The sequence below is a fragment of the Bactrocera tryoni genome, chromosome 1, assembly GCF_016617805.1.
Source record: "Bactrocera tryoni isolate S06 chromosome 1, CSIRO_BtryS06_freeze2, whole genome shotgun sequence".
NCBI classification, from domain to species: Eukaryota; Metazoa; Arthropoda; class Insecta; order Diptera; family Tephritidae; genus Bactrocera; species Bactrocera tryoni.
This window is the reverse complement of record NC_052499.1, coordinates 82,632,800-82,659,101: the sequence shown is the minus strand read 5'-3', so window position 1 is coordinate 82,659,101 and position 26,302 is coordinate 82,632,800. Positions and strand designations below refer to the sequence as shown.

General features: G+C 38.9%; 1 protein-coding gene across 1 annotated transcript in view; it reads right to left on the bottom strand.

The window, feature by feature from the left end:
* The window catches only part of LOC120766418 (rho GTPase-activating protein 100F), a 93,290-nt gene that overhangs the window by 54,776 nt on the left and 12,212 nt on the right, over positions 1 to 26,302 (bottom strand). Inside the window, exon 2 of the mRNA XM_040091881.1 lies at positions 21,636 to 22,122. Coding sequence (XP_039947815.1) covers positions 21,636 to 21,722 — 87 coding nt within the window. The 5' untranslated portion in view covers positions 21,723 to 22,122. The remainder of the gene's footprint in view (positions 1 to 21,635; positions 22,123 to 26,302) is intronic.

The following is a 26,302-nucleotide window of genomic DNA, read 5'->3' as shown; positions in this document are numbered from 1 at the left end:
CCAAAAACGGGTCTCATGGCTAAACAAAATTTGGCTCGAAAACGTCATAGAGTGAAACGATGTCGCTTACGAAAAAAAATATCTCGACTGGATCACCCGTTACTGCATGGAAATACTCCAATTTGCTTCTATTATTACTAAATCTTCTATCAGCAGAAGACCTACTCTAAATTTTATAAAAGTTGTCTTTTAAGTGATCTAAACATCCGATTTTACGCTCAACTTGTTCAAATACTTCTTTACCAACCGAAAGTACTAGTGTAAATGCCACAAAATCTACCATAAAATCACCTAAACTACTGGTAGTACACCTGGTCACCTCAATTCAGTAATCAAAATGTATTTGTCTCTATTCGAAAAGCTTTTAAACGCCACTCTGGCCAACATTAGCTGCTCTCCGAAAGCGCACTCACTCATTGCTGCCATTGCTGCACACTATCGGTACATTCAAAGGCATTGGGGTGGAAATCAACTGCACCGGATACGCATGCTCACGTAGTACACACACACACCACCGCTCGTGCAAAAACAAATACTGTATAACGTAATATCGATGGTATCAACTACAGAATGAAATACCGAAATACTATGATGAATACCAACCGATGAAGAAGCCGAGAAAATATGCCAACAACGAGAATTTCGAGCGTGAGCAACGACTAAGCGTCAACGAGGCTGCCTAATGAGAGAATATGTTGTGTGTTGAGAAAGGTAACGAGAAGTGAAGGTGAGAGAATGTGAAGAAAAAGTTTATCACGACCTTTCTACACAGGCTAGGCGTGTGGGTGAATAGGCTGGCTGACGGGCGGGCGCTTGGCATGTGCTGATGTGCACCCCACGTCCAATAGGCCCGCCAACAACAAATATGCTAGCTTACTCACCCGCTAAAGTCTCAGCGTGCCAGCTAGTTGGTCTCATTCATCAAGTCATAAAAGTATGCAACAACAATTGCAGCTGGTTGCTTGCCGCCATGCAAAAACCACAATTTTAAGTACTTTTGGGTACCGGAGTTAGCGCACTCCCCGGTGCGACAGTAGGTTGTGCGGTTAATTTCGAGATAAATGGCCACATACTTATGCATACATACATATATTGGATGTATGTATGTATGTCGCGTCTAATGCATGTAAGCTAGGCATTGCTGAACTGTTTAATATTATATGTTATACTAAAGTTGAGTGAAGATATTCATTTTCAATATTTGATCAGAGCTATAACAAAATAAGGAAAACATTAACTTCTTTTAAAACGAAGCTAGAATACACCAACAAAAAAGGTGTATTTGGAGAGTCCAAGTATAACCCGGTCCTTCTCGACCTGATCTTTCCAACGGAGTGGAAGTCTTCCTCTGCTTCCCGGGGCGGATACTGATTCGAAAACTATCAGAACCGGACTGTTTTCTTTCATTCGGACGACATGACCTAACTAGCGTAGCCGCTATCTCTTTATTCGCAGCACTCGCCATATTTCTCGTACAACTCATCGTTCCATCGAATGCGATATTCGCCGTTGTCAAACACGCAAAAGACCATACATCTTTCCGGAACTTTTCCCTCGAAAACTCCCAACGTCGACTCATCGGATCGGATCTTCGTCCATGCCTCTGCACCATATAGCAGGACGGGAATAATGGAAGACTTATAGAGTTTGGTTTTTGTGCGTCGAGAGAGGACTTTACTTCTCAATTGCTTACTTAGTTCGAAGCAGCGCCTGTTGACAAGAGTTGTTCTGCGTTGAGTTTCGATGCTGACGTTGTTGTTGCTGTAATGCTGGTTCCAAGATAGAAACTCTCTACGATTTCAAAGTTATGACTATCAACAGTGATGTGAGAGCCAAGTCGCGAGTGCGATGTAGAGGTCCTTCCCGATCATGACTGAGCTGTTGGTATTGCTCAACGTAAGATTACACAGCCGTATTAGCTATGTGGGGTTACCAAATTCAGACTCCGCGTCATAAAGGCAGCTCCTTTTCGTGCTGTTAAAATCGACAAAGAGGTAATGTGTGTCGATCCTCTTGACGCATGGGGGACATCTGGTCGGTTGTTGATTTTCCAGGACTAAAGCCACACTGATAAGGTCCAATCAGTTTGTAGACGGAGAGTTTTAATCTTTCACACAATACACTCGCTAGAACCTTATATGCGATGTTGAGGAGGCTTATCCCACGGTGGTTGGCGCAGATTGTAGGGTCTCGCTTTTTGTGGATTGGGCAGAACACACTTAAATCTCAACTGCGGGCATGCTTTCGTCCAACCGTATTCTACAAAGAAGCTGCTGCATGCTTCTTATCATTTATTCGCCGCCGTATTTGAGCTCGGCCAGCAATCCATCGGCCACCGCCGCTTTGTTATTCTTCGGACAGGTAATTGCTATTCGAACTTCTTCATGGTCAGGCAATGGAACGTCTGCTTCATCGTCATCGATTGGGGAATCGGGTTCGACTTCTCCTGGCGCTATACTTTCACTGCCATTCAGGAGGCTGGATAAGTGTTCCCTTCATCATTTCAGTATGCTCTGGGCATCAGTCACTAGATCACCTCTGGGGGCTCTACAAGAGTATGCTTTGGTCTTGAAACCTTCATCTTGTTCCAGTTTTGAATAATGTTTTTCAAAAAATTACAAAAATATTGAAACGGAAGCAAAATAATATTGATATTTCTTACTTCAAAGAAGCACTATTTGTTCGGAAACCTGTCTAGGGCAAGTTATTAACAAACTTAAGTTAATTCTTAATTTCCCTTTTGTTATATTAGGCTTGCTGGGTTATATTTAGGAAAAAAGTGCCTGCATTTTATATATTGGTTGGCATTTATAAGGTGTGAGCAAACACTGATATTATGAATATGTATGTATGTACCAAACTGCATAATTTATTTCACCCATTCCACAGTCTTTGCCATTTCGCATGAAGGAACAAAACATAAAAAGCACATACGCGTGAAAATGACATATGTATGTATGCATTATATCCCGACGCATGCTGAGGATTTACCACACATGCATGTACTATATGGAGGCATAACGCTTGAACTGAATTGCTCACAATGAGTTCTTCAGAGAGCAATAAAAATAGAGTTCATTTTTCGATGTTTTCTCGTTGAACATTTTATATATACATATAATATATATCTACCATACGTATACCATATTGCATTAAATACTTCACGCTTCGCCACCGAGATGCACCTGTGGGTGTTTTGGCTTTGCGGAGGTGTATTGCTTGCATTGGATTTTTTTATTTTAATTAATATTGGCATGCGGTGAATGCGCTTACTGAGTGCTGACACTTGAGTGCCACTGCATTTATCTAAACAGCGCTTCTTTTTTTTGCAAAACTCGCACGGGTGGATGCATATATAATATCGACAGAAAATAGGGCAATGTGTTGCCGAGGCCGCACTCACCTATCTGCTGTCGCCACAATTTTGTGTCACGTGCAATTAATGAGACGTTTCATTGGAGCTGAACTACTTAATTAGCATATTAACAGGCGTTTGTCTACTGACACAGGGTTGCCAGTTCTTCAAATTCGCAAGATTTTTTGTTTAATTTCGGAGGATATGCTTTGGTAACTTGGGAAGAAAGAGACGAAATATCAGATTGATATCTCAAAAAGACAGAGAGGCAGACGAGCAGACGGGCAGACAGAAGGCCCGATAGACGTTCATGACTAAATGAGGTTTTTGAAGAACGACGATGTCATATTATAATTTTATTTAATTTTATTATTTAAATTAATTTTTTTTTTTTCAAATTGGCAACGCTAATGCTAATAACTGCCTCCGCTTAATTACGTGTGTCTACGTGCACCGGAATTCACGGACGAGTGCCCATGGGCGGTTGCATCTGGAGCAAATGTGTTTGGGCGTAATCGATGCTGCGTTCAATGGCGAATGGTCAGCAGCGTAGTGAGCATTGACAACATTCTTTTGCACTTATTTTTAATATCTTTATTGTTTAAAATTTAGCGCTCAACTCGTGTTGGGCGGCAGGTGAAAATAGCGGGCGTGTGGGTGTTGACATGTGGTGCTACGGCCCATTAATAGCCAACTAATGGCAAAACACCTTTCAAAATGCTTCTTGGGACTTTCGTTAATTGGCAAGTCGCCGTTAAGTTGGAGCACAAGAGGTCTTAATAAATTAACGCAGGTTGTGTTGTGTGAACAGTATTTTTAGCCTGTTTGACATCACTCAACGGTAAATAGCGGTTAGTATTTTGAAGGCCATTAACTAATATGGCTAATAGGCAAAAAATTATTTATTTATACTGTTGCCGTTAATTACTTTGTCAAATATGGGATTAAAGTCTACTTCATAAATGATTTAGAGTAGCAAAGGGAAAGCAAATTATGCAAAAAAAAACAGTCCAGCGAAATTTATATTTCTAACTGTATGCGTGCCAAGTTGCCGTTATGATTTTGACTGTGGTTTTGCAAACCAGCAGTGGCTCAGCAGAGCACCTATTGGACTTTGTGTTGTTTTAACTAACAATTAATATTTTGCCTTTTATTGTTCTCTACTTCTTTATCGTTGAAAATGAAGGAAAATATTGGCATGTGTAGAAGTTCACGTCAGTGAAGAAAGTTCTCTGAGCGCCATTCACTTGGGAATGTGAAGAAACGATTCTTTTACGTATGGCTCAAGCCTCGGATGACTCGGCTACAAAAGCGTAAATGGTGTCTAAGCCAATAAAAAAGTAATAAACAGCGAAAAATCTATTAAAGGGTAAACCGGCAAAAAAATGTAAGTTAGCTTTTTACAAGAGTTCCGCAAGAAATAAAAGCGAGGTTTTCTCTACCTATTGAACCACCATTTGCTGGTGTTTTTTATATACTTTTAGGTATTTTTTCAATAGCTTTTCTTTGACAGATCACCCGTGAATCGTGCCAAGCCGTCATGATATTTTTGTTCAACATTACCTGGCAATTCATCATGGAAATACTTAACGCCTGAACAATGTTTACAAATCGTTCAACTTTATTACGAAAATTAACGTTCTGTAGAGAATATATTTTCGGTCAACAAAATTCGCTTCGGTCAACTTATGGTCAACATAATCGGCCCACTGAGCGTACTATTCGCAACAACATGACTCATCTTGAGACCCAGCATTTTTTATTGGATAGTATTCGACCGAATAGACTACGGCCAGCACGCAGAGAAGAAAATATAGCAGCCGTAGCTGAGAGTGTACACGAGGACCGTGGAGAGTCGATTCGACGCCGTTCTTAGCAACTCGCACTGACGTATGGAACGACCTGGCGCATTTTATGTCGAGATCTTAAATTGAAATGGTACAAAATACAGTTCGTGTAAGAACTAAAGCCGCTCGACCTATCCAAGCGACATCGCTCGGAGGGCTCTTGAAAAGTTCCAAGAAGATCCGACGTTTTCGAGCCAAATTTTCTTCAATGGATATGAAAAAAAGCAAAATTGCTGCATTTAGGACGAAGAGTAACCTACATGACATTTCATCCAGAAAAAATAACGGTTTGGTGCGGTTTAGTTCTTCAAAAAAGCTGCCGGTGAGAGCGTAACCTATGTGATGCCTGAAATTGAAGCTTGTGATAATTTCACGTTTTGAATCAGTCAGTTGACCACCAAGATCGAGTGATATCACACGGTTAGACTTTTTCCTGTGGGGATATATAAAGTCTAAAGTCTATGCGGACAAACCCGCTTCAATGCAGGCCTTAGAGCAAAACATCATGCATGTCATTCGCCAGTTACCGGTCGAAATGCTCGAACGAGTAATCGAAAATTCAACTCAACGGATGGACCGTCTAAAGCGTAGCCGCGGCCAACATTTAAAAGAGAAAATCCTCAAAAAATTAATGCCAAAGAATGTTCTTTCAAAAGATAATAAAGATTTTTCCTCTAAATTTCAAGTTTCTGTGTTTTTTCTTAAAAAAAATGTGGGAAACTTCGAAACGGATCAGTAGTGCTATATACCTGTTGGGGGTCTGCTTTTCGTTTCATTGTTTTTTTCGGGTTCAATGGCAGAAACTATCGACATATTAAATATCGCTGTTTCGCATGAGGTCACTGCTGAACTGATGATCCGGAATAGTGTTTAGAAATTTTGAAATTTTGTCGTGTTTTAAGTCCATCATATTATCAATTTATTCGCAATTTTGATAATCAAAACAAACAAACACCTGTTCTCCCCGACCATAAGTCAGCAATTTCAGACAAATCTGTCCGCCAGAACGTTTTTGAGTAATCTCCATAACACTATTTCACAAAACCAGTGAAGGTTACTGTCTGCTCTTCTAGATTTTAATTGCGCTCATTTCTATCAGAGTGCTTTCATTAGTTATTTTTGACCGTTTACTATTGATTTTTATCGATCTTTAGAGATCAATGTTTTTTTATTATTGGTCAATATTAATGAAGATTAATCACTATTGATCAATATTATTGAAGATTTAACTTAAATATCTGCCTTATTTTAATTATTATATTAATTCTTTCTTACCAATATAGAAACTTTTTTGAGTTAAATCTCCTTTGATGTCTAAATATCTATGTATGTATATAACCTTGTAGTGAAGTCAAACTAGAAAAGTCTTCGCTATTATATACATATGTTACGATGCATTACATATACATAAGAACAAACGTATGTATGCCGCATGACACGTTTCAATACACACATACATATTTACATACATATGCACAGTTATCACGTAAAATATTTGATTGTCAATTTCGCCTTGAGACGTATGCAAATACCGACAAAATACGTGATTACCATTTAGTGCAGTATGACAACACCAATACTGACGCAATCTCGACGAAGATGTCCTCTACCCTTGTCACTATACGAAAATAAATTATTTTTAACAACAATAAAACAAAAGCAGAGTCACAGTCATTGCCGGAGTCAACAAATATTAGTGAACTCGGCTATTTTCGGTGCTGATGGTCGATAGTGTTCCACCATAAGTGTACATACATATGTATGTGTATGTGTGTGTTTATTCGTGATTGCCATTTTTTCACTATTGCGTCACACATTTTTGTTTTTTTGTATGTAACATACACATATTTGTCGTTTGTGTCATTCACAGCTTGACAACAAACATGGCAAATATTTAATTCAGCTGCTAAGGAATAAAAATGTATATATATATATATATGTATATGGTATATATCGGTAAAGATGTATATGCATGCATATAATTATGGAAGATAGCACAAAAATTTGGAAACTGTTAGCTTGAACCCATTGCTACTGGCGTCTACCTCAGCTTCTGCTGCTCTCTACATTACCAGAATAGTACTGGTGTGATAATCTCCTTACTCAATCTTGTGTTGACTATTTTTTATTGCTACATAAAGTAATACATTTTTAATACCAGCCTGGTAACGGAAATTAAATTGACAAAAATAATTTATACACAGACATATGTCTGCATTATCAGTGTTTCTTCCAAAATATGTATGCAAACATCTGTTGTTGAACAAATTTTCTTTTACAAATGAATGATTTTTCACATAAAAACATTAACACTAACACAATTTTTGGCAATAAATATTATATTTGTTTGACAGTAGCTTTCGGCTACTAGTATCTACAACTATCTTTTTTCTATGCATCGTTGTGAGCATTTTTCTCACAATCAGTTTTCCACTTGAATTATTTCGCTCAAATCACATTCATCTACTTTCATGCTGCTTTGACAGCGTACAAAGACAAATGTCTCATTGTAAGATATATAGACGAAAATACCGCTATGTATGTAAAATCATAAAAAAAATTCTAAATTTAATGGACTCTTTCGTATTTGATATGGGACTTGCTCATGCTGTGGTATTAACAAAATATCAATACTATTTTCTTTCATCTTCTTTCAACGTCAATTCTGGTTACATAACCTATTCTCATGGCATATGGCCATGTACATATGCCCAAACAAAACTCTATTTTTTGGAGATATCGATCGGAAATTTTGCAAACCTTCTTTTCTGCTGAATCGGAAATTCCGATATCGGGTCACTATAGCATATAGTCTGCATACAAACTGACCAATCAAAAAACAGGTCCTTTCATGAAAACCTTTTTAACCGAGTTTTCAAAAAGAGCGCTAAATGATGAATTTTTTTCTCCAGTGAAAGTATGTACATTCGATGCCATTATCTATGGAACTCAATTTCTTTAGCATGTCCACCACGTGCACGCTTGCAGAAGTCCAGACGCAGAACCCAATTTTTGACAGTTTTCAGGCTTAAATCGGCCGATACTACTGCAATTTCACGTTCGTTATTCATATTTATCAATCATCACTGGCTTGTTGGCATAAGCCATAGACTTTCCCACAGGAAATAGTCTAACGGCGTCAAATCGCACGACCGAGGCAGCCAATTGACTTGGTCATTTCGTGAGATAACACGTTCACCAAACTTGATTTTCAATAAATCGATTGTGACATTCGCTGTGTTGTTTGTGGTGCCGTCCTGTTGGAACCACATATTGTCCAAGTCCATATCATCCAATTCGAGCCAAAAATATTTGGTTATCATTGAGCGGTAGCGATTCCCATTCACAGTGACGTGTCAGTATTGAACATCAAAGAAGAAGTGATCATCAATGAAGCCACCAGCCCATAAACCGCACCAAATCGTAATTTTTTCGAGAATGGTGACTCATGGAGTATGTGTAGATTTCTGTCAAACCAATAACACATATAGTACTTTGCTTATTGATGAAGTCATTCAATCAGAAATGAGCCTCATCACTGAAGATGGTTTTTCGATGAAAATCTGGATCATTTTTAAGTTGTTAGTTGCTCAGCCCATTTCATGGACATACGACGATTTTGGTGGTCAATCGGTTTCAGTACTTGCGTCAATTTATTCTTGTAAGGATGTAGGCTCTGATCTTTTCGCAAAATTCGCACAGCGACGTCACAGTGATGCCCAATGCTTGAGATCAACGTGTGAGAGGCTGATTTGGATCTTAATCAATTGACGCCCTAGCGGCAGCACTTCTTTGTCTCACTCGCATGGTAATATTTTGTACTATGCCTGTGCATTCAAATTTTTCTACTAGACGCTCAACTGTTGATCTGACAGGACGATTATGAAGACCATAAAATGGACGTAGCGCTCTTAAATTTGAAGTCACTGACAACGAATTTCGGTAACAAATTTTAATAATTTCGACTCGTTATTGGATCGTATATCTTACCATGATGAAATGGCAAATCTTACGGAAGAAAAATGTCAAAAGAGCGGGAAAAAATTTGGAGTCATTTTCTGTCCCTATCGGTCCACTTTTGATGCGTTTCTGAAAAACCCCTTGTTTTACAAGTCACTTTCACGAAATTTTACATAAATTGTTTTTGCAGACAGCGCTACAAGTTTCTACGAGTAATATGTAATCCAGGTCGGACCATAAGCTACAAAGTGGCCCATCAAAATCAAGATAGATATTTTATACTATTTTTTTTTATACGATATGGGAGCAGCCAAAGTTAACGGCTGCTTTTATTATTATTCACAAAATACTCTAAACAACCAAGCAATATGCCTTCGTATTTTAAATATAAATGACAGTGATTGATTTCGATTCCATAAGTGCAGAGTCCGTTTTGTTTTATGTGAATTACCTGCCTACGAAAGCCCAAATTCACGGTGCTTTCTATTGCTAGAAGCACGTAGATCAATACAATGCGTTGATGAGCGCCCCAAAGCATAAATGCATGCACCTGCACCATACTCTGGAGAATTAAAGCATGAGTGCATGCACCCTCACCTATACCTTGGTTCCAATTGGTAGGGTGGGACTCCCTAGCCGCCTTGGTCGGGTTCGAGGCCGACCTAAAACCTCTGCCATACTCTGGGTCCGGCACCCGGCCGCAATGCGACTCCACATTGGACAAATGCCCTGCCTGCATTTAGGTTTAAACCACAGCTATCACGAATCTCCAGATTGGAGCAGATTGGAGTTACCTCCAAGGGCTAACTGCTCCGCGTGATACCACGTTAAAGTCTTTGGTGAGACTTTTGTAACATTTGGCTATTACCAGTTTGAGCTTCATATTAATCCTAACTCATGACTAGTGACATTCGTCGCTTGAACAACAAATGCCTTTATATTAGGAATTAATATAAAAAACTATAATATCATTTCATGCTGAGTATTAAAGCACTTTTCTGACTTAGACCATGATGACATTCCAACCAAGACTTGCAAATGTCATACACAGTGCATGTGGATTTTAGTCGCCTCTTACCACAGGCATGTCTTACCACGGGTATATTCGGTTTCCCCCCCACCCGCAGGGGGAAAAATCAAAAAATATATTTATAGATCTACTAAATGGAACTGAAGAATTAGATGGCAGATAAAATTGAAATATGCTAAAAAATACTTATAAGAATAAGTAATTGCAGTGAATTAAGTCACAGCATCACACTGCGTATGAGTAACATTGCAATGCTTTAGTTTCAGCTGAGTAAAGGCTATTTTGTTGCTATTTAAATGTTTTTTAAAAGATATTATTGCTTGTTAAACGCGTTTTTCTTAAAATTGCATTTTGAAAATTTTCTTAAGTGATTACTGGGAGACAAATGATCCGCTCACTATCAATAATTTTTCCGCAGACCAGTTTTTTTGATGTCATCACAAATAGAATTTTCGCAAACCATAACAAAATCAACTTTTTTAAAACGCCGTTAGTTTTTAAACTTTTTATTATTGTTTTTCGACATTAGGGAATTGTACGGACAATATTTTCTAGTGAAGAATTTTTTTTAATTTCATACAACACTGAAGTAATGGAGCACCTTTTTTAAGCGCATATAACTCAAAAAATATTTTTTTCTTTTCGTCAAAAATTTTACTGTGTATTTTGTAAATATATAGTATACAAATATATGCATTTAATTTGTTTTTAAGTTCACACTTCCAAAGCTAGAATACCCTTCACAACTAACGAAGTTTCCATACAAGAAGTCAATTTTGATCGTTTAGTTTATAGAGCAGCCATACAATATAGTTGTTCGATTTGAAAAAATTCTTCAGACATAGTAGCGTTGTCTTAAAAAGCAATATATGCCAAATTTTATAAAAAATTTGTCAAATGACAAAGTTTTGTATACTAGACTTTATTCTATATGCTATAGTGATTCGTTCTGAATAATTTCTCCTGACATAGCATTATTTCTAAAAAAAATAATCATTGCCAAATCTCGCATTGTGAAATACAACTTCTATGTAAGCACTTGATTCCGATCGTCCAGTTTGTATGGCAGCTATAAGCTATTGTTGTTCGATATCGACGATTACAACAAATGAGCAGCTCCTTGGGGAGTGTGCAAAATTTCAGTTGGATATCTCACAATTTAGGGACTATTTCGTATTTATACAGACAGACGGTTATGGCTAAATCGACTCAGCTCACCAAGTTGATCATTTAGATATACATACAAATATTTTATAGTTTTGGAATGCATGTTAAAAGCATCGCAGCAAACTTAATATACCCTGTTCAGGATATACAAACACCCCCAAAATATAACCTGAACACCTAACCCAAAAAAATGATATATCAAAATAAACATTCGTTTAAAAATTTTGGTTTAAAAATTAGTTTAGTTTCCTCTCTGAAAAAAAATTATAACTAAAGAACTTATAATAAATTTAATTCAGCTCTCAGCTACTGGCGCGCACTGCCGTTCTTTTCTACTCAACAAACAATTGCTGGACTCTAATAAAGTACGAAAAAAATACTTTAGAATATTTAAAAAATAGTTTTTTTTTTGTATTTATTTCTAATAATACGAGTATTTAAAAACTCAAACAACAACATGAGATAAAAACATATACCATATAAATATGGATGTTTGCAACCAGCATCCTGCGTACCCCATAGTTCCGAGTACAACGAAGTCAACTCTCGGTAAGCTACCACGGCAACAGGAAATGCAAATAAGAGCAGAAGAGAGCGTGACAAGAGGCTAACATGTTGCTGTGATTGTTCTTGCGATGCAGCGCTGCTATTGAATGCAAAGTGGGAAATTTATATGCAAAGACACGTTTAAATGCCGCACTGCTGTCTCTAGCATCACTCACCACTAAACGTTCGTATTTATGTGCGACAAAACGAAAAAAAGAGCAACAGCATTACAACAATAGCAAAAAACATGAACTTATGTGCTTATTGGCAGAGGAGGCGGCACTGACATCAGCAAAATCATTTTCGAGAGCATTCATTCTATGCAAAGAGCATCGAATTGCCGGCTGTTCTGATATGAGAAAGGCACGAGTGAAGTACACGAGTGTGTAAAGTAGTTGCGTGCGGCAGCGCGGTTGGTGCGGAGGGGCAAACTAAACGTTTTCAAAACTTTCGTTGGATGCAAAAGTTGGCGAAACTTTGCAAGTCAAACAACAAGGCCGGCACCGATACTCAAATGAGAATTTTTACCTACACGAAGTTATCAGCAACGGCGCACTCGAGCAGCCAGCCGGCTTTCGCATCTCCATTATTTTGCAACTTAAAGTTACATCAAAGTGGCACAACAATGGGTCCCAAATGTAAAACTCGTGCGGTTTTCGGGTGCGCAAAATACGCAAAATAAAACTCAAAAGAACCCACGAAATAGGAGACCTACGAGGGTGGTTGGAGAAGTCGGTAAACCCGGAATATAATACTGCTACTTAGACGTTGTAATGGAGGAATTGAACACATATGTCGTTGTACTTAACGTAGACTTCTTCATTAGAAAATTTTGTTTTACATACCTAAAACATTAACGAAAACGTGTTGAGTCGAAAATCGGTATCACTGTTTCTTGAACTTTTTCAACATTATCGTCATTAACAGAATACGCCACCCGACTCGCATGAGTTTTCGATAACTTAACTATATATCAAATATGAATTCAACAAAAATTCGACCGATTTGAGAAAAGTTCATTTAAGATCCGAGAGCTTCAGCAAGAAAACCAAATTTCCCACAGCAGGTGTAATCGAACTGCCCTCGTAGTAAACGTAGTGAGTACAACCGAACGAACTGAAGGGCAACAAGAAAAAGGAAAAAGTTATGCAAGCCGTTTTGGGTTTACGAAAACAAGAATAACCAAAAAAAAATACCAAAAAATGAAACAAAACTTCAGTTACGTAAAATATTATTTAAAAACTATTCATAAGTCGTGGCAATATGAATTGGACAGCGGGCGGCGCGGTGAGTGCGGTAAGCGAATGTGAAAGATGACAGCCGACAAATGGCAAATGGCACAATGGAGCAGGTGTGTGTGAGAATTAGTGCCGTTTATTACTGATAATTACGACAAAGCTCCAACAACTAGCAGCAACGATGGCACCTCGAATTTCATTACACAAACGAGGCCAAGTGTCGAAACGCACAAGCACACCGAAAGGACAGACGCACACCAAATGGGCAAAGTTTGCGAAATTTGTGAAATTTTGATAATTTAAAGTTCACACGATAATGGCGATGTACTCGAATTCACACGCTCTCTCACCTCGACCAAAGTGTTGCACCTCAACGTGTTGCCGATGCTGTTCATAAAAGCATTGCGAGACTTTCAAGTTGATGTAACGCCACCAGCAACCCGATATACGATAACCGGTGTTTTTTGTTAAGAGTTATATTACACCATGAGAGGAAATGTAAAAAAGATAAAAAAACATAGTATAAATTTATTCTTACTAATTTCTGATTTTAACTACAAGAAAGTCGATTTAGCGCATAAAGGAGAGATTATAATCTATATGATACCAATTAGTGGTTACCAAACATAATTTTAGCACTACTGCTTTCGTTTCAACGTTTATGGATCATTATGGCGGTTTACTTGCTTCCGACGAGCTCAGCGATCATCACAACATCCTACACGCCCTTAGGAGCAATCACTGTATTAAAGTGTTGGGTCATTTTACGTCGAGACCGTTGTGCAAGAACTAAAGTCGCTCGACCTTCCCAACACACGTTTTCTCACTCTATGAGCTCTTGAAAAGTTTCAAGAAGATCCGACGTTTTCGAGCCAAATTTTGCTCAGCAATGAGGCCCATTTCTGTCTCAATGCGAATATAAACAAGCAAGATTATCACATTTGAGACGAAGAGTAACCTGAAGAGATTCAGGAGCTGTCTTTTTACCTAAAACAACGGTTTTGTGTGGTTTATAGGCGGTGAGAACGTAACTTAGTATTTATTAGGAAGATGATGGCTGAGTTTGATAGTCGGAAGCCAGTGCTCCGTCTGACGGGATTGGCCTGATGACGGGCGTACAAATGCACATAACTATATTTGGTTGAAGGCCGCCCTAGTACCTGCTTAGTATTATATATTTTATTTGTATCAGCTAAAGTCACACAATAACTTTTTTCGTCCATATAATCAGTTCGACTCTACCTCGGTACCCTGCCGTACACTACATACGTAGGAATAGTAGTAAAGTGTTGATAAAAAAATATTTTCCGAAATTGGTATAACCTTTTTAATGTTCAGAGAGATAGCAGGAGATCTCATACGAAACGACACAAAGCAGTTTGATTAATGTTTCGGGTTTGAAGCTTATCAATGTTAGACTCGTACCGAAAGACCCGAATACTTTGCAAAAACGACACCGACATCATTAGTGACGAGACTTGCGTTGATGAATATGACGCCGAAACGGTCCAACATTGCAATGAATAACGCTTCAAAAATGAGGCGTAACCGTAGCGCAAGGTACTGAAAAACATCCCAGCCGTGGCTTATAACAAGTGTATCGGAAATTGGATTAAGGTTTGGTCTGCTTGTATTGACGCAAAAGGTGCCTGTTTTGAAGATACTCGTAATAATAAAGATTTGTTAATGACAATGTAGTTTTTTTTCAGTCCGGTTCAAATTTGATTATATGGTATTTTATATTTATATATTTGTATTCAAATATTTATCTCGAAGATGATAAGTTCACTCAATTGAGAGGCCTATATAAAAATATCGAATAAAGAATTTGTCACAAATTTTGTATTTCTAACCAAAATGTGCATAATCGTTGCGAATATTGGAAAAGAGTTACGGTGATTCAGTTTTATCAAAAACACAAGCCTACCAGTAGTACAAAGCCTTCAAAGACGGTTGAGAGATCATTAAAGACATGCCGTTCTGGAAGACTTTTGACCTCTTCAACCTACGAAAATATTAAAAAAGTGAAGTATATGGTATTTGAAATCGTCAGGCAAGTGTTAGATAGGTGGCAAGAGAGCTCCACATCTCTCGCGAGTCCGTTCAAATGATTTTATTGGGTATTTTGGATATGAAACACGTTCTTGCCCGACGCGACAAAGCAGAATTTTTTCAAAAAGACTCTCGTAAACTCTCACTCTATGATCTCTCATGTCTATGATTGATCGTGCGAATTTCGATCCCACATTCATGGAGAGCTTTATAACTGCCGATGAGACATGGGTTTATGAGCTAGACATGCAAATAAGTCAGCAATTATCGAAATGGAAGGAAAAAAATTAGCCGAAACCAAAAACACCACGCCAAATCCGCTCAAAAATGAAGGTGCTCATTGTTTTTTTCGATATTGGTGGTTTGGTGCATCATGAATTTTTCACGAAGAGATAGACGGTCAATAAGAAGTTTAATTTGGCCATATTTAAACATTTGCGTGAGAACATCCGTCGAAAACGACCAGAATTATGAAAGAACAGTTCATGAACTTTTCACGATGGCCGAATTTAAAGCCAAAAACGTAATGTATGCCATCGATCAACCACCGTATTCATCGGATTTGACTCCGTGCGAGTTTTTCTTGTGCCCCAAACTAAAATTGCCGCTTCGTGGAACTCGCTTTCAGTTCAGAAGAGATAAAACGAAACTCGTTGAAAGAGTTTAAGGCCACCAAAAAGGGCTTATGAAAGTGTTTCGAGAACTGGACAAATCGTTGGGTAAGTGTATACCAACCAGGGCGAGATTACTATGAAGACGACAAAAATAAATATTGCTGAATAATTAAATATTTTGCATTTATTTACAATTTCCGGGTACTTTATTGTCACAATATATTATTTTGTATTTTCAAGTCGCCAAGCAGTCAATCAACAGATTTTATTTCACAGAAACAGAAAACGTCACCAGCTTTTAACTTGAATTCTTTATTTTCAAAAGAAGTGTGAGCATCGAATTTCTTTATAAAACTTAATACTTGCTGGCTTCGCAGATTTTTGCTTTTCAACCGTGAACTACGCGCCAAAAAGCTGAAAACAAAATGAAAGCGGCGAGCTGCCTGCTGCTCTATCGCAATTTCGCAGCAACTTGAATTTGAGTGTAAAACTTTTATAAACAAATTAATTTTGCCTCGAACTCAGTTTATAACATTGCAAATTCAATTTTGTTTACTCACGATGCGCAGCCGACAGCACTCCCTCCTCCCCCCATGACAAAGAGAGCGCGAACAGTATGGCATGGCCGGAAGGGCGGCTTCTTGCATACTTTGTAGGCACTTGTTTGCGCGCGTGGATTTATATTGTTGTCGTTATTTGTGAACAATTCAGTTTGGAAAGGCAGTTTTATTAACTGAAAGGCAAAAGCGAATGCAATAAAAAATGCGGCAAAGTAAAATTGTAAACAAAGTTTTATTATTTACACACTCGCAGCGATTTTGATTGTGCAGGGTGTGTTCTTTTGTAATAATTTCTGACAGTTGCATAATTGAGTGCAGACCTAAAACATCTCTGGAAGCTAAAAATCATAATTTTCATTGAAGAATGAATGATTTTTTCTTTTGTTTTGATTCCAAGTTTAGGCTTTAGGCTTCAGCATGCAATTGAGATACACTAACTCTCGTTAACCCTAGGAAACTCTATGCAGGAGAATTATTATAGAATGTAAGGCAAGCCTGCCATATAGGCGTTCCTGCATTCCCAACCAGCACATAAGTCAAAATCCTGCAATTATGGCTTATTGATATTCAAGAGAAAATCTAAATTTATGAGCACAAAGTGTTCACATGCGACCCATGCATGTACTACTTATATGTTCCGTTCAAACACAATGGCACGTGGCACCCTTCTCAGATGGACCCACTACGAATGTATAAAGGGCAGCGGCTCGCATAGCATGCAGAGAACATATCCGCTGCCTATGCAAGTGTAGTATATTGTATGTATATGTATATGTATTGGCAGTATAGATTATGGGTTAGTGTAGGTTGTACGCTTTTGTGGTGCCAAGCCTCTCCGGTGGCCGCCACCACAATTCCCGAGCTACCAAACCAAAACAACCAATAACGGAGTTGGTTTGCTTTGCTTTATTGTGCAATATTTACACTAACTCATACATGCAATAGAATGCCGGGCCGATAAGGAAGATATCCAAAAGATTTTCAAATCGAATTATATACTGTGCAAATATATTGAACAATAAATAAATACTGTTGTTTCTAGTAAACAATTCTACATAAAACTAACCAGCAATTTTCGTATGTATTTTAAAGCCGCTTGTTGTGATTCACAGTCACTGGAAAAATTTTCAAGAACACCAAAATTCTATATATTTGTATTTGAGTTAGACGATCTGCTATATATTTTAAAACAAAATATCAGACGTAATCCGGACTGACAGAAAAAAATTATGCACAAGCGCTCAGTTCGGTGCAACCAGAGGATCGGAATCCAAGCAATTATATGCGTTTGTCCGGAAAGTATAATAATTGGACTGATTTTCTTCCGCCGCGACTGTACTTCGGAGCGTGCGCTCACTGTCTGCATTCGGTAGAGGGCATTCCTAGCTAACGAACGAGTTGTCTCAGAGCACCTGGAAAGTTAGGACAAACATTTTCGCGAGTCATGTTTCTGTGAATAGTGCAAGCCGAAACTGCAGCGTTCGTTAGAGCAGAGGTACGCGATAAAAGTCTGTGTGAAACTCGGTAAATCTGCGTCAGAGACGTTTGATATGAAGTGGTGTGTTTCGGTGGCATCTGGCCTTTTTGGAAGGCCGGAAAGAGGTCGCTGATGAATGAGCAAATCCAAAGTAAAAACGATGCTCATTACCTTTTTTGACATCAGAGGCATCGTCCACCATGAATTTGTACCTCCTAGATAAGCCGTCAATGCTAAGTTTTGCATGGAAGTCCTCAAGAGACGCAAAAGGGTCAACCGGAACATCGCAGCTATTGGGAGTTGCACCATGCAACGCCCGACTCACACCGCCTTTCTTGTAGACAGCTACCAAACCAAGGCCGGCTTCCCATAGCTTTCGCAGCCGTCATACAGCTCAAATGGCTTTAATGCTTGAAAACTGCGCTGACAGCGCTGCATCGACGCAGAAAGAGCCTATTTTGAAAGTTTTTAAAGAATTGTAACGATTGGTTCAATGAATTTTTTTAAATCGACTCAGTCCTATTACTTTCCGAACAAACCCTTTACCTCCAAACGAGTTTTCCTGTTTCGAAACCATAAAAAAGGTGGCAGGGAGTCAAATCTGGGGGTTACGTTAGCTGAGAAAAGACTCTCCTGTTGTTTACGACAAATGAGATTCCTTATTATCCGTTTGATCTTGTAGAACGAATTCTTGATGAATCACATGATTGTAATCAAACCAACAGATTAGCGTCGAGCGACTTTGTCGTAGTTTTTTCGTTTTCGGCTAATTTTTGGAGCAACCTTCGCTAGATTGTTGGACAGTTTCAACGTGATATTCCTAAGCCTTCGTATTATCACCAGTAATAATGTGTTTAATATATGTAGTGTACTCAGCTATGTTATCAAATATATCTTCACGACTTCAACTCGACGTCGTTTTTCCAAAAGTTTCAGGTCTATTGGAGCGGGTCTAGTGTTGACACGCTAATACGCAAAACATTAACCAAAATATTTGAATCAATTGTTAAGAGACACCTTACAGCAACTCTTTTGTGTCTTAGCATTTTTACTCCACAACACACTTTTTGGTAGACTGTATAATTTGCCTTTCTCTTCCGCTTCTGACTTTAAAGAATGATAAAAATCACGATTACGTCCTATAAACTTCTTGGAAAGCGTTTAACAGTAATATACTTTGGTTCGTAAGAAAGTAAATAGTTTTCTAAAATTAGCTTGTCCAACTGAGTTGGAATACTCATCATTGAGCGTATAGCAAACATTATAAATAATTATGTATATATTTAATTATAACAAATAAGTTAAATTTCTGTAAAATCTGTAAAATTTCAGTTCACGCCACATTCTTCTCACATGCTTTTCACACAAGTCTTGGGAAATATCTGTCTAGTACGCTTACTATGTTATTAATACTTATTAATGCAATACAATACCCAAATAATTTGGCAACCGACTAACTGGCCAAGTGCCAAATTCTTAAATACCTTTGCTTGTGCTCGTACGGAGGGGTTTGGGGGAATCATAATAATTTGGAGCTTCATATTTCTGCTAATTTTGCTCACACACATACCGAGCCACACGCACAACAAAATATATTTCCATATGTAACTACGAGCATTTGCATCTACTCCTTTGCCTCATAATCCTATTCCACATAGTTGCATTTCAGAGCTACCCTGCAGGACCTCGCAACATTATTTTTATATAAATCATTAGAATTTTATGAATATCTAAATTACCAACTGTCATTAAGGTGATGGTTTTACTAATTAGATTAACAGGACAAAGAAGAGTTTTATGACCATAGAGAGATTTCATTTAGATTTGAATTAAATCAATTCTGAATACAGTTCTACGTTTCGAAAATCTGTTTGATAAGAAAACAAACGCCAAACAATTTTAGAAAGTCATAAAAAATAGGAAATCGGGTAATAAATGTATCCTGAGAGCCGGCGAATTTGCTTTGGGGTCTCGGAACGAACTTATAGAACTTTCGTTAAGTGAGAAAGAAATTTTCTGGCCTTTCTGCCTTTATTATTTCAATTCCTGCATGAATGCTTTTGCTTGCAAGCATTCTCATACATATGTATGTACGTATTAAGAGTTATTTCAAAAATGAGAACACATGACTATCGTAAAATGCCAATTACTGGAATGTGAGTGTGTATGTAATAAATGTGAGGGTATGTACCAGTAGGTTAAATGCCATACAATTGGTCAATTTGAACTAATTTAAAATATTTTACTAATTTTTATGACAATTTACAGCATTTTTTGATCATTTGCAAGGCCATTAGATGGAAATAGTTTCAATGGATGGTAAAGCGTTTTCGTTTCTCGTATTTTTTTTAATGTTTTTCCGTTTAAAATCCACTCAAGGAACTCATATTTTTCAAGGAGCTCTACGAATTATACTAGAACTTATTTTCCATAATAGTCGAACAATTTACGGCAGAAAGTTCCAATCATATAAGACATCTCTATAACAGCAATTGATAATCTACTCGATGAAGGAATTATCATGGTATTGTAAATTAGGAACTTACTAGAAAACCATACTTTCTTGGAAGTATTCGCGTTGATCCTTCCGGTTTCGAAACCCTATTAAGAAACTTCACAGTGCAAGTAGGATTCTAGAAGTATCTTGCGGTAGTCTTGGACAGCAAACTGTTGTGGAAGCCTCTCTCATGCACTGATGCTACACAACCATCGAAAGACCAATTCTGCTCTACGGTGAAGTAGTATGGTGAACAGGCGGACTGAAATCCACCTACCAGAGGCCAATGGAAAGGTTTCAGAGGCTCGCTGCGCTGTGCATAACGGAAGCTTTAAGGAGAACTCCGACGTCGGCTCTTGAACTGGTATTTAACCTGCCACCTATAAACCTCTTCGCTAAAAACTGCGTAGCAAAATCAGCGGGACGACTACCGGCTGCAGGAGAATTTACATATAGAACTTTCGGGCATAGCTCGGTTGATAATGGTGGTTTGGCAAACACCGACTACTTTTCAACTGCGAAAGAAGGTTCAAAGTAAACATTGAAAAATATAGTAGGCGAAAAGGAATGTTGGCTGCGTACTTCACTTAATGATTGAGGCAATGAAATAGTGGACGAGATTATCAAGAATGGTATACAGCTAACATCCAGAAACGTGATCAGAATTGGGAAACCCATGATCTGCCTATACGAAGATGAGGACAAAAGCATGGGAAGGAAAATCGAAACCCGATAGAATGAGCTGCAAAACGCATGTATAAAACGGTAGATCGGAAGTAAACAACATTTATATTGGAACTCGATATAAAAGACTGTGGGAACATGATCGGAATACTAACTGGACACTGTCTGGTGGCGACACAGGCCCACAGAATAGGGCTAAAAGATCGAAAAAATAGAAATGTCTAGAGCAAGGCGCCAAGGAAACAATGGATCATCTCTTGTGCACTTGTCCCGCATTGGAAAGACTGTAAGCATCTGGGGTTCCCACGGTATGTTACACTGCAGAAGGTATCGATAGTGAGGTTACAGAGTCTGTTAAAACTGGCGTCAAGCGCGGGCATCCTAAAGGATGACAACTCCTCAGGGACCTGGTAACTGAGGTGGAGGGTATCGCACGAGACAAAAACTGATATATGCGTGGCTCATTGGCCTACCAGAGTAAGAAGCTTTCAAAAACACTTTCACGTCAATTATACACACTCTTTCCAAATGCAAATACAAAGAATTATGTCAACAGCTTCCAAGTTAAACAAAAAAAACATATTATGTTAAAAAACGTTGTCACTCACCTTTCTTCGTCCACAACAAAGCATTCTTCGCGCACGCGAATTTCCTGTAGCTGCTTTCAATCGAGTAAACTTCTTCTTCCACTGCATCTAGTGGTAGTGGGGGCGTGGCGACACAACGTATCTATTGCACGTTTTGGCAATTCCACTCCAATGTTGCATTACGATGTGCGAGATAACGCCTCAATTGTGGCATCCACCATTGGTCACAATAAAACACGTGACAATTTCGCAGCGGCTGGAAATTGCGGTGCATAAACGACCACCATGTGAACGGGACCAAGTGCTGCTGTGGATTCTCGCGCTTGAATGATTCATTTCATTCGCTGGAAATAACTGCTTTTATGTAGTTTCATGTCTGATGCTTTGTAAATGTATAACGGTATTTTGGTGCGACGTTTAAATAACTATACGTATGCTTCGTTGATGTTTTATTATTGCTCACGAGGTCTGGGTTTTCACATTTATTATGTCTAAAATTGTGCAGAATCTGCGGAGAAAAATAAGATGAGAAGAATTATTTTAAAAAAATGCATGATTTGTTTTCAAATTTTTATTTTAATATTAACAATGAATACATCAATGGAAGAAAGTAATAGCTCGTGCTGTACGCAAATAGACTTTCAACGCCCATTCCCGAGACAATCGTGTCAATATAACCGAAATAATCTTGCACAATGCCTAGAACCAAAACCATCTGAGGAATAGTTGGTACTATGGTACTACAAAAGCACCAACAAAATTGGAAAGAGACTCCTACCCCAGTTCTCTGAGGCCTGTCCTTCGTTTTACCAATCCGGAAAAACACGGATGGACCGGCGCTCGCTCGGGGCAACGCAGGCTACTACTCCAGCGTTCAAAGCACACTCCCTCACCACAGACCGAAGTAGTTTACTGATACACCACGCGGCGAACCACTTCTGCAAAGCAAGCTCACATCACCCTTTTCATCTAATCAGCGTAGACATCGCCGCCGAGACTTCCAGGGACTGCCAGTGCGCCGCGTTGTGTACCGGTCAAGTTGTTATATCAGCCGCATCTAACATGGTGAACAGACATTGACTAGGAAGCCGCCCATTATGGGTCCGTCGTCGTCTCAGCTTTTTTTATTTTTTTCATCATGTCAGTTCAAAATGAAGTGGGACTTGTATTTCTACAAGTATGAGGCGGATCTGTTAGCTTTTATACTGCATCCTCCACTCCTGCCGCTTATCGTCGGGGATGGCTTATTCGTTTTAACTTATTTGGCAACTAACCTGCTACCACAGACCCGCCGACCTCCGCCTATAATTTTCCTGCAAAGGTAGATTTATTTTCGAGAACACATTTTCAATGAAACTACTCGATCAACCATAATGCGTAGTCGATTGAAAGACAGCATTGAGAAATTCCCCAAAATAGGTATCAGTTTCTCACTCAAAGAAATATTAGTAAGACTGGCACATTAAATTCTCTTCTTCTCTTGTGAATATCAATTCCGCATATCAACGAACGTCTCGCTTTCATAGCGCGAACACAAGCTCTAAGAGTCGTCCAACTTCTTGAGTAGCAGCCATTTTAAAAGCATCAACTGTCATATTCTTGTCATTAATTTTGTTACAGCGAGAAGGAAATTTGAGCCGCCTGACTTGATGAGCATGTTATCCTGCGCCAACAACTAATCCGACATGTGTCACACCACGCTGACAGCGTTTAGACCAAGAAGTATCCTCACACAAGAGCACAGCACGCGCATCTTGGCGACGAATACACATGGCTACATAAAAAACAAAAATGCAAATGTGTGAGCATGTGTGTGACACAAGAAAAAATACTGCAAAAATGCAACTAAGGAAATTATTCTTTAAAGTTCAACATCAAAATAAACTGCAATTTTAGTTTTTCTTAAAGAGACACTTTATAACCTTTTTATTAAGGCTTTTTTATTTCCAATCCCGAACTGTGCTAGTTATGTGTGGCAAGCAAAGCACTTTTTAGATTTCCTCCTAACATTTCATTAAAATCTTTTCTTGGCGGCCCATAATGACCGCCGCATAACGGTGAACTCATAAAACGAGACCACAATAAAGGAATTCGCTCTGCTGGAAAGAACTGCTACATGAATAATGAGTCAATAAAATGTTCTTTCAAATGGTTAGACTCCTTCGACTTTTACGGTTTAATGTGCAAAAACTAACATGTCGTTAAACAGCGAAAACATGACAGCAAAGGCGCAGCAGCAGGCAAGGTGGCAACACTGACTCTTGGCAGGCGACTTGCTGGCTCGCTGCAACGCTGCTGCACTTGCTCATTGGCTGACTGACGACGCGTCGGGCAGAGGAAAATTAATTTATGTTTGGCAATGCAATGAAACCACTCGCCGGCAAGGCATGTGCCGGATACACACACATACACACCCTAATGTCTATGCATATGCATATATGTACATGCAACGTGCTCTACTCTTTGTTTGGCCTAATATTCAGTGGTATTTCAGTCGCCCATAATGCTTACAATACCTCGAAGCGGTCGCAAGCCAACGGCAACTCAATCAACCCTTTCGAGCCGACACACACACACGCTTGCCACATACACACATGCGCCACCTCTTGCGCCGCTGCCGCTATAGTCGCATTCTTGGCGCAGGCCAGCCAGCATTTCCGCTTGGCATGCGTCGTGTATGCGTGCATTATGGACGACTAACTCCGCCTAGGGGGAGAGGAGGAGTGCGCCGCTGAAGCTTTGGGGGACGCGGAGGAAACGAACTTAACTTCATAGCGACATAATGCAAGCGCAGCTTTAATGGCTACTAAAACTGTGCGCTCGCTCGCCTATTGAGCCAAGAGAAAGAAGAAATATTGCCGTCAGTGCAACAATGCCGTCGTGTGTGCTTGTTTGCACGCCTGTATATGTGTGTGTGCGTTGAAAGCTTCACCCAATGTATATACAAATTACCTATAAACATGTGTGCGCATGTGTGTGTGTGTGTGTGTGTGTGCGTGTGTGTGCCTCAATGCATTCACTTCATTCTCAGCTTGGCTGCGTGTGCATGTGAGCTCGTGGCAAACACGCCGCTTGAATTCAATTTAAACGCCTAAAAGTGTGCAGTAAAATTGAAACAACGCCTTGCTGGCGGCACCTTCGCCATTCATTGAGCACGACTGCCACAGGCCAACGGCATTACTGCCGATGAGTGGCGCTTTTATTAGTTTATGGCTGTAGAGATAAGCATGTGTGGGTGAGTTTATGAAAAATGTTTACAATTCAGTTTGGTTATTTTTAAAGTACTGTGCATTATTAGTTTTCCGACTGATTCATCAAGTATACTAAAGTGAATATTTTGAAGTCACAATAGTTAGCTTTAGGTACTTAATAAATTTCTAATTTCTATTGGGAGACTCTAGGCAAAACAATAACCAGTTAATATAACCTTCTTTAAATAATTTTTATATATTTTTCTTACAGCACCTGATTTTTTCCATATTTATAGATTCGGACAGAAATCAGTTCCGATTAAGACCCAGTTTTTATCAAATAACTTTAAAACTTCTTCACAATTTGATGCTTTTTGTTTGTCTTTACGTTTTTATATAAGTCCAGGTCATTACTAAAAATATTCAAGTTGTCCCAAAATTAAGGAAAGATTTAAATTTGCCTTCATTTCAAAATCTTATTACAGCTTGCGAAGTAGAAATATAGGGTTTTCAATAGGGACGCTACAAAAGTAGACCGATAGGGACAGCTAACGATGACATAATTTTTCCGCTTTTTTGACATTTCTCTTCAGTAAAGCTTGCGATTTCATCATGGAAAGATATACGATCCAACAAATAGTCGAAATTATTAAAATTTACTAACGAAATTCGGAGTCAGTGGCCTCAACTTTAAGAGCGCTACGTCCAATTTATGGTCGTCTTCAACGTCCTGTCAGATCAATAACTGAGCATCGAGTGGAAAAATTTGAATCCACAGGCATGATACAAACTGATCCCGTGCAAGTGAGATAAAGAAGTGCCCGTAGTGTCGAGAATGTTGGTGCCGCTAGCGCATTAATTGAGAAAGACCCAAATCAGTCTCTCACACGTCGTTCTCAAGCGTTGGGCATCACTCTGACATCGTTGTGGCGAATTTTGCAAAAAAACTGAAACCGCTTAACCACCAGAAATCGTCATATGTTCGTGAATTGGCCTGAGCAACAACTTGAAAATTATCCAGAATTTCATCAAAAAATCATCTTCAGCGATGAGGCTCATTTCTAGCTGGAAGGCTTCGTCAAGTAACAAAATATGCGTTGTTGGTCTGACAGCATTTCACACGTACTCCCTGAGTTACCATTGCATCCCGCAATTACGGTTTGGTACGGTTTATGAGCCGTCGGCGTCATTGGGCCGTACTTCTTCCGTGACGATCAAGACCGGCACGTTCCTGTGAATGGGAATCGCTACCGCTCAATGATAACCGAATATTTTTGGCCCGAATTGGATGATATGGACTTGGACAATATGTGAATTTAACAGGACTATATCACAAGCTAAAACCATGTTTGAACGTGTTATCTCACGAAATTGCCCAGTCAGTTGGAGATACATCTAGTATATGGTCTATGTCAATAAGCCAGCGCCGATTGATGAACTTTGTACGAATATCGAATATGAAATTTCAGCAGCATCGGCCGATTTATGCTTGCAAAC